Source organism: Apteryx rowi, unplaced genomic scaffold (genome assembly GCF_003343035.1).
Source record: "Apteryx rowi isolate R43461 unplaced genomic scaffold, aptRow1 scaffold_83, whole genome shotgun sequence".
Lineage (NCBI taxonomy): Eukaryota > Metazoa > Chordata > Aves > Apterygiformes > Apterygidae > Apteryx > Apteryx rowi.
In genome coordinates, this window is record NW_020451127.1 from 1,367,117 (window position 1) to 1,375,336 (window position 8,220).

General features: G+C 50.0%; 1 protein-coding gene across 1 annotated transcript in view; it reads right to left on the bottom strand.

Annotated features, from left to right (window-relative positions):
* The window catches only part of PTH1R (parathyroid hormone 1 receptor), a 130,947-nt gene extending 123,026 nt beyond the window's left edge, over positions 1 to 7,921 (bottom strand). Inside the window, exon 1 of the mRNA XM_026089796.1 lies at positions 7,845 to 7,921. Within this exon, the coding sequence (XP_025945581.1) occupies positions 7,845 to 7,919 (75 nt within the window). The 5' untranslated portion in view covers positions 7,920 to 7,921. The remainder of the gene's footprint in view (positions 1 to 7,844) is intronic.
* Positions 7,922 to 8,220: the final 299 nt, after the last annotated feature.

The following is an 8,220-nucleotide window of genomic DNA, read 5'->3' on the forward strand; positions in this document are numbered from 1 at the left end:
GGTAGCAGTGGAGTCCATGCTGAAGACACCTGCGGGACCCATGGCTCGCACTGCCATTCATGCATTTATTGCTTAGGAGTAGGGTGTATAACAGGGTGCATTGCAGACCTGATAAGGTACGTGGGCCTGTCAGGGAGGATGTRGAGGGGACAATAAGGAAGGAACAGGGTAGGGATCATCCTGAGGCATTTATGAGCTGAGAGAAAATGTAACTCAGGAGGAAAAGAATGGTTACCTTGATGAACAGGGAAGGGTAAATGCAGAGAGATGCAGAGCCAACATCCTGCACTGAGAGTGGGGAGCTATGGGCAGATGAGTACTTGGTCTGCTGGGACACACAGGGCCCAGGGTAGTTGTGGGGGTCCCAGGCTGTGGGTTTGKCCTGGGAAGGGCAGCAGGTGAATGTGTGCCATTTGAGAGGTGCAAATCCTGCAGCATCTCTGCACATCCAGCTGAGGTGTCCCCAGGTCTGGCTGGTCACCTCACAAGGGAGTTTGAGGAGCAGCTGGTGAGAGAGGTGGAAAGCGAATGAACGAGTGTGCGTGAGGCAGCCAAGCTGAGCACTGACTTCAGAGCAGCATGGATAACAGGGGTCCACGAAGCATCTGTCCTTCGATACAGGAATGAGGTGGACAAGAGAAGGCAGATGCCTCCTGGGCAACTGGGCTCTGAGCCTGAATGTGCTCCTTGGGGTTTGCTGCAGCTGCAGGGTCCTCCTGACCCCACTGTCTGTGACGATGCAATTCAAAGACCCAGCAACGACTGCCTCCTGCATTTATTTTCTCTTTTCCATGCTGGGATAGACTCCTGCCAGATCAGTGGGTTGAATCAGCTCTTGGAGGAGCACATATGGTCAGGACTGTGGTGGGAAGGGGGAGAGTTGAGAGTGAGCGGGACCACACTTTTCTGAGCTATTATATTGACTTACTTCTAATGTGCCACAGCTGCAGGCAACCACAGTCCTGCTGCCTGTTTTCTGGGTCCTGTCCAGCCCCAAAACAGAGGACTGTTCCAGCAGGGGAGAGAGGTAACAGGGAGACGGGCAGGAGAGAAGAACTAACCTTCTCCCCTTGATGTCCCCCTACCTCAGCTACAATGTAGTGGCATTTTAAACATTTTGCCCTCGTCCCAGGGATAGTAAAGCTCAATTTTGCCTGTGCTGCTGAAATGCCTTGGACCAGGTACTCTGGGAGAGTGAGAGGGAAAAAAGACAGAAAGGTCTGCATTCTGCTTTTCTGGATAAGGGGCAAGACAGGTCAGCCTTGCAGAAGATTTCAACAACTGAGCCATCACCTAAGTGCAGTCAGAAGGATTTGTGCTACAGGAGTATCAAAGTACGACCTGATGAAAATGTGCGATCTGTAGATCAGTCCTAAATTCTCCATTCCAAAAATCAGATTTCTGGCAGTCATTCCAAGCTGGACCTCAAAAAGGAGAGAAGAACCCTAAAACACAGACCCCTCTAATCGCTGCAAAGGGTTAGCCTGGCCTTATTAGAAATAAAGGAGTAAATGTAAAGCCAGGTGCATCAAGCAGTGATTTGGTGTTTTTTGCTGTGACATAGGACAAGAAAGTTTAGGATCAGATCTGGGCAGGATATTCTGCTGGGTTCCAGCACAGTGACTTCAACGCTGAGATAAAACCTGCTTGCAACCTCAAATACTCTAGTGACGATGGCCTGAGAGCAGGCTAGAGGACACGAATACCTTCACTTGCAGACCTCAGAGAGCATCCCAGCTAAGCTGCCTTCTGCTCTCCATGTGCTTTCTCCACCTCCCTGTGAGATGCTTGGTGTCACTCGCTGCCCTGCYGGTGCATCATCCAAGAGTCTCCGCATCTGAAGAAGCTGCATTTCACCTGTGGCAGGATGTGAGCGGACAGGCTATGCTTGTTCTTTTGCAGAGAAACAGCCCACCCAAAAGGGTGGGAGATTTCCGCTGGCCCTTCTGATCCTATCCATGTCAGAGGGCGAGGGGGGTCAGAGGGATCAGAGTTCAAAAGGCTGGAACGAGCCCTGTGATAGTCGTGGGAAAGGGGGAACTGCACAGTCTAGTGAGTAGGTAAACACACACTGGACTTCATTCCCCTCTCCCAGCAGCGTGGATCGAGGATGGAGCCGCTCAGCAGCGGGGAGCTGTGCCCATGGCACGCCGATGCAGAGCCCTCTGGAAGGGGAACCAGATCCCGGGAGGGGTGAGAGTCAGAGGGAGCCAGAGTCYGGCTCTCCCATTCCTTCCTCCTGCTTGTTAGGCACAAGGAAAATTCAGCGCCTTGAGAGTTTAGCTGAAGTCAGAAGTCAGTGGTAGCTCTGCTACTGACTGCAGGGGCCAGAATTTCACCAACCTTATATATTTCAGTGCCTGATCATGAGTTCAGAGCCTCTTTCCAAGCAGAAAATCACTTCTCCTTCCATACTCTGCTCAGGGGCTGGTGGGAGGGATGGTGAGTTTTCCTTTTGACCAGGGCATGAAGTTAGATGATTCCTTCTGCTTTTAGTCTGATTCCTAAGAAACCGGAGCTTCCCGGATTGCACGATGGGTGTATGCCTATGCCTTCTACCCAAATAACTCCAGAATTATCCCCAAACAACTCCAGAAACCAGGGGCTGACTGCAACTGAATTTCATCAAGGGGGGGTGAGCGGCACATTCCCAAGGGCGTGGGAGATGGCAGGGGCAGCAGCTGCCTCCGTTTGAGCTGTCTGGGCCGGGGATGCCCCTCGAGGGGGGCTGCAGGTGCACTGCCGCAGCCGGATAATCCTGCTGATTTCAAAACATCATTTAGGGGCTACTTCTAGGAGTCCAAAAACCAAACAACAACTGTCTGGAGCTGAAAAGCACACCTCAGATTTCATTTCCTCCAGCCTTGACCCTCTTTTCACACAGTCGATCCGTCCCTGTTCCCATTCCCAGTGTAGGGAGCACTCACTCGCACCAAACCCGGAGCGCTCAGGTCAGATTCGCCACCAGGCTGCTGAACCTTTTTTGGCTTGTACGGGATGAAATCACAGCCCATGCATTAGTCTGACACGAAGGCTCATTTGCTTTATATTTTGTGGTTGAGTATTTTGTAGTCCGGGGATATCTGCTAATCCCAAAGTACAATAACAAAAATCGTATCTTTCATAAATACACGGGGCAGGGATGGGCACGCTCCCAAGCGTGTGCGGAGAAAGGAACATTTCAGACATTGTTTTCCTGCACTCAGAGCCTGCCTTTATTTAATGAAGTTAGACAGCTAGTCAGGATTTGCAGGATCTCTGTACAGAATTATTTTATTGTTATTACTCTTTTTATTATTGGCCGTGTTCTGAGACAGAATATGATTATCTTTCTCTTCYAGCTATAAATTATTCAGCTTTAAATTCTTCCCATTTCCAGATCCATTAAGATGTGGTTCTGGCCAGAGAACCGACAAAATGCAAATCAAAGAACAAAACACTGACCAGCACCTCCTTTAGTCCTATACTTTGCCCCATCTAAGTGCAGGGGTCTCAGTCGGCAGCCAGAGGATCATGCCGGTGTGAACCGGGAGAGCTTCCTAATTTATCCTGTCTGAGATCAAACTCCTGCCGGAGATTAACRCCAGTTCTGGTGTGGACACAGCTCCCTTGGGAATCAGGGCTCAGCCCTTTCTGTGGGTTACCCGGCTTAGCTTGCCCCTGTTTCAGTTTACTCCTGCAAGAAAGGATATTATCAACACCCCTTGCATTGCTGGGGGAGCGTTGCAGCTTCTCAGTAAAAACCAGAGGGAAACTTCAGCGTTGCCCAAGCAGTTTGAGTGGGGCCACAGCTGGGGAACCACAGCCTGCAGCTAGTAGGAAGGGGTAAAGCCCGTCCTGCTCGTCAAAACGCAGCTCCCCTAAGATGCGGCGCCTCCTGCAAGGCATTGAGCGCTGCTAAAATGCAAAATCAAACGCAGAAGCTAACTCAGACCAGCTCCAGGACAGCAAAGTGGGGTCTGTTTTCCTACCTATTTCATATCCACACATGGACCCACTTACCCAGGCTGGATAGTCCATGTGGAGCTCAGCCGTCTGCAGCCGGCTCAGGCTGTTACCCGTGTCTCAAAACGGAGCTATTCCGACCCAAAGCCCTGCCGCGGCATCTCAGCGGGCTGGTGGCTTTTTTTTTAAATTTTATTCTGCAGAATATCTCCTCCAGTGACGACTGGGTTGGGAGCTGCCAAGTGTAGACTGGCAGAGCAGGGAACTGGTTAAAAACTGAACCGGTGATAGAACAAGCCACAGGTTTTCGGGCTGGGAGACGGGACRTGGAGAGGTCTTTCTGCAAGAAGGTTTGGCAGTGCCTTTCAGATAAAAATATAGTGCCTGCATCTTAACTTCTCCTGCACTCTGCTGATGTCGATTCCCATTTTTAAAGCTCCTTGTGCACAAACCGTTTTTTAAAGCCTGCATTTGCAGGGCTTTCTGGCTCAGGTCAGTCGTGCCTCCTTGGTCCTTGGACCAAGTAGTAGAAATAACCCAAATTTGCCCCCTCACCCTGCCTGATTTCAGAAATAAAACACTCAGTCAACCGGCTGAAGTTCCCTCTGCACTCGGGCAGGTGTTAATCAGGAATATTCCCATGGAAACTGGGGGGGGGAGGACTTCTCTGGATTGCCGGGGAGTCGGAGGCGAACAGATCTTCACCCAGTACTTTCCTCCATGTCAAAGAGAACAGACTCGGTCCCTCCCGGCTGCTACTTGAAAGCCCAGGGCCCGGACACAGATCTTGCTATGGGGGTTTGGTGGGGCTACAGGCTCATGGGGGGGGCACAACATCCTCACGGACAGAGGCGCCTCCCGAAAAATGAGGGTTTGGATGGATCACAGTGCGAAAAGCAAGTGAGAGGGATGCAATCAATCATCTCTGAGAGGACCCACTCCCACGGCATTTTGCCGTGTGCTAGATTTCCCACTGTTGCTTTCCAGTTAAAGCAGGGATGTGCAGTCTGCACGCTGCTTGGAAAGTGATTCATCTCGCAACGTGCTGCCCCATGATGTACCAAGGGATCAAAGAAACCGTTTCCCACCCCCACTTCAGCACTCTCGCTGCGCGTGGTACCTTTATTGTCATCTTTAGCCACTGACAAGAAAAGAAAAATAAAATAAAAGAACTGCATGGGGTGTTTCAGCAGTGACAGCATCAGGACACATCATGCGCTGACTGATCTCCGCTTCCACAGCTATCATCGGATGCAAAGCAACCCAGCTGCTAACAGCCCAGCAATTAGGGCCAGGGCTCTTGAGACTCAAGTCTTGCGGCCTCAGACAGATGAATTGTGCCCTGCAGATCCGAGCGGTCGGCTGCCTCCGTCTGCGGGAATCCGCCTGATCCAATCCCAGTAACAGAGGGCTGGTTTTGTGCTGGAGCCAGGGGTGGGGGGGTGAAAGATCAGGTGCTGCTTTTAGCTCAGAGCCTGTCTCTAAAATAACTCCTCGCATCCCCATCCTTCTGCAGTTATCCTCACTGATTTTTGCTTATTGCCTCAAGGAAAGACGTATTTAGTGACTGCTGTTGACAATAGCCCATAAAACCCACTCAAACCTGCTAGACAAATATCAAGCATATATACAACCCTTCTTATAGTGAAGCAGGCAAAGAAATCACTGTGCTGAAACATGCAGTCAATACTGTAGAGTGTTTTAAAGTTAATTTAAAAATCAAGAACAAATTTTCTGCCTAAGTGGATGCCAGAAGGGACACCGAATATCTTTGCAGCCCCTGAATTTTAAGGGTGACTTTTCAAACCTTCCGGCATCTCCTTTAGCTGTCGATGGCAGCAGGTTGGAAAACCAAGGGAAGCGGCTGAAACGTGCACTTTGGCCCGGGCCTAGATAAACCAAACGGGGTCTCTGGTGGCAGGACCCTAAACCGGCACAGTAGGGAATCACACTTGTTGGAAACGTGACAGAGCAAACAGCATTGCGAGTTCCTCGCCCTCCCCTTCCCGGCGAATTTGCCCGCGTTCGTGCCCCTCTTTGATTTTGGCAGAGCTATTCCCGATGTACGTCGAACCCAGGCTCACCCTGAGCAGGAGCACAGGGCGCTCGCAGCAGCCGCTCCGGCCACGAGCCTCTGTCGCCTGTCAGCACTGCCGAGTAAATCACAGAGTTTTGTGATCTGAAATTGTCTGTTTTGATGGGGGGGGGTATTGCTTTTTTCTCTAGCTCGGCAAAGCACACGGGTTAAAACTAAAATACATGCTGAAAACGCAAGACAGCTGAGACTTGACTCACTGACTCCGATCCTCTGCACCTTCTAGATGTACCAGGATAGTACAGGGACAGGGGAGCAAACACGGAATAAGACTGGAGATGAGCAGCACAGAGGTCTCCTGTCTCTCCTGTCTCATGAAGTTTGCCCAGCTCTGATCTGACTGTCCCAAATCCCTGATTTTCACTGGTACCCACASAGACGTTGAAGCTAACGGGAATTTTGCTGCCGACTTCAGCACCGGCAGGTCTGTGAAGAAGGGGGCTAGCAGGTGACACATATCCCCGTGAGCTGCATGATGATATGGCCCCAAAGTCGACTGCAGTCAGAGATACTAATCCAACCCCAGAACAGGGGAGAAACCTCAACCATCACCGAACCCTCAGAGACTCTACAGCTGGCCTCCCCAGCATCTCCTGATTTTCTTTGGGCTTTAAAAGGTTTATCCATGCTTGGAGATGGACAGTGGTAGGGATGGGCTGCAATAGTGACTCTTTCCAAGGGGCTGCTTCTTCTTGTATATCAAGGAGATGTTTCCCTCTAGCATGATGCTGGAGGTGTTGGGGAAATACCCACCCTAGACCTGCACATAGTCCTGAACAATTCCTATCAAACACGGGGGAATGAGTCAAGCCTGATGGTCCCTGGAGCATCAGGGAGGACCTGGCTGGAGCTGAGATTGGGGTTAGCCTGCTCCCTTCCAAACGTGTCTCCATCCTCTGTGGACAGCAGACACCATCCCAGGTGGTGGCCATGCCACTTGCTATGCCAGAAGGTACTGAGAAAGGGCAGCAATGCCACTGATACCAGGGATGGAAAAAGAAACTGAAGTGCACATCAAAGTGGTATGTGCCTCATGGATTAAAATCTGATGGCTGATTTTGTATGACATTTGCCTTCACTTCTGCAGAAGGGCTCAAGAAATCACTCAAGGCTGCGGAGAGGGTCTGTAGAGCTTAATCCCTTCCCATCACCACCACCAAGACTGTTTTAACAGAGTTTAGCCCTTTTTACAACACTTGTCTCCCTCTGTAAAAAAATAAAAATAAAAAAAATCTCTATCAGTGTGTGCAGGAACAGGTGAAAACAGCCCCAGGAGGCAAAGAGTTAATACTACTTTCATTCTCTTGAGTGTAAACTGTCTGCCATCCACGCACTGAGGTCTGCACTCTAAGGTTCTCTCCAGAGTTAATCCCAGAAAGAAAGGCACTATTTTGCTGAGATTATGCAGATTTGCAGATTAAAGAGATTAAATTAAAATTAAATTTGTCATGCTGGTGGGTGGACCATAAAAAGACTAAAAAGTTTCCCTTTGCTTACTGATAGGTGTCTTTTAAATTGCTCCCCAAATGCTTTCCTTTTGCCTCCTCTCCCTGTCAAACTGCACACGTTTCTCTTTGGAGGGTTTTAAAAGTAATTCAAACTCTCCTGGAAGCACAGACATTTTAATTTCATCTGGTGCAGCAACTCCGAGACCAACTACACACACTATCTGCCAAAGAAATAAACCATTGGTCTGAAAAACCAGCACTCTGCCTGCTAAATCCTTGATACAGTAAATTACTCATCAAGGAAACAGCGGAACAGCTTGTTCAAGAATGTGAAGGGAAAAGATTCAGCGACTCACCAGAGCATAGACGGAACTCAGTACGGAGCAGCAGAGGATCAAACCCAGACTGTGATAAACCAGATATGATCCCATATCCAAGAGGCTTCTTGCAGCATCCAAGATCTCTCGGGGAAGTAGGAGGACGAGAGGTCTTCCAGCGCTCCGGTTGCAGATGATTTCGCCTTCTCCTTCCCTCCCCCCCCCCCCCCTCCAGAATTTGTGTTTGTTTGATTGTTTGTTTGTTTCCACAGTTTTAGCCAGAAAGGCACATGACAAGAAACCCCGGTCCTTTGCTTCGCTTTCTCATGGCTGGAGATCTGGGCAGCTCCCTAAACGCAGTGAAGGAGCCCATGTGAAGCGGAGCAACTTCGCTCCCTCAGAGCTGCAGCCCCTG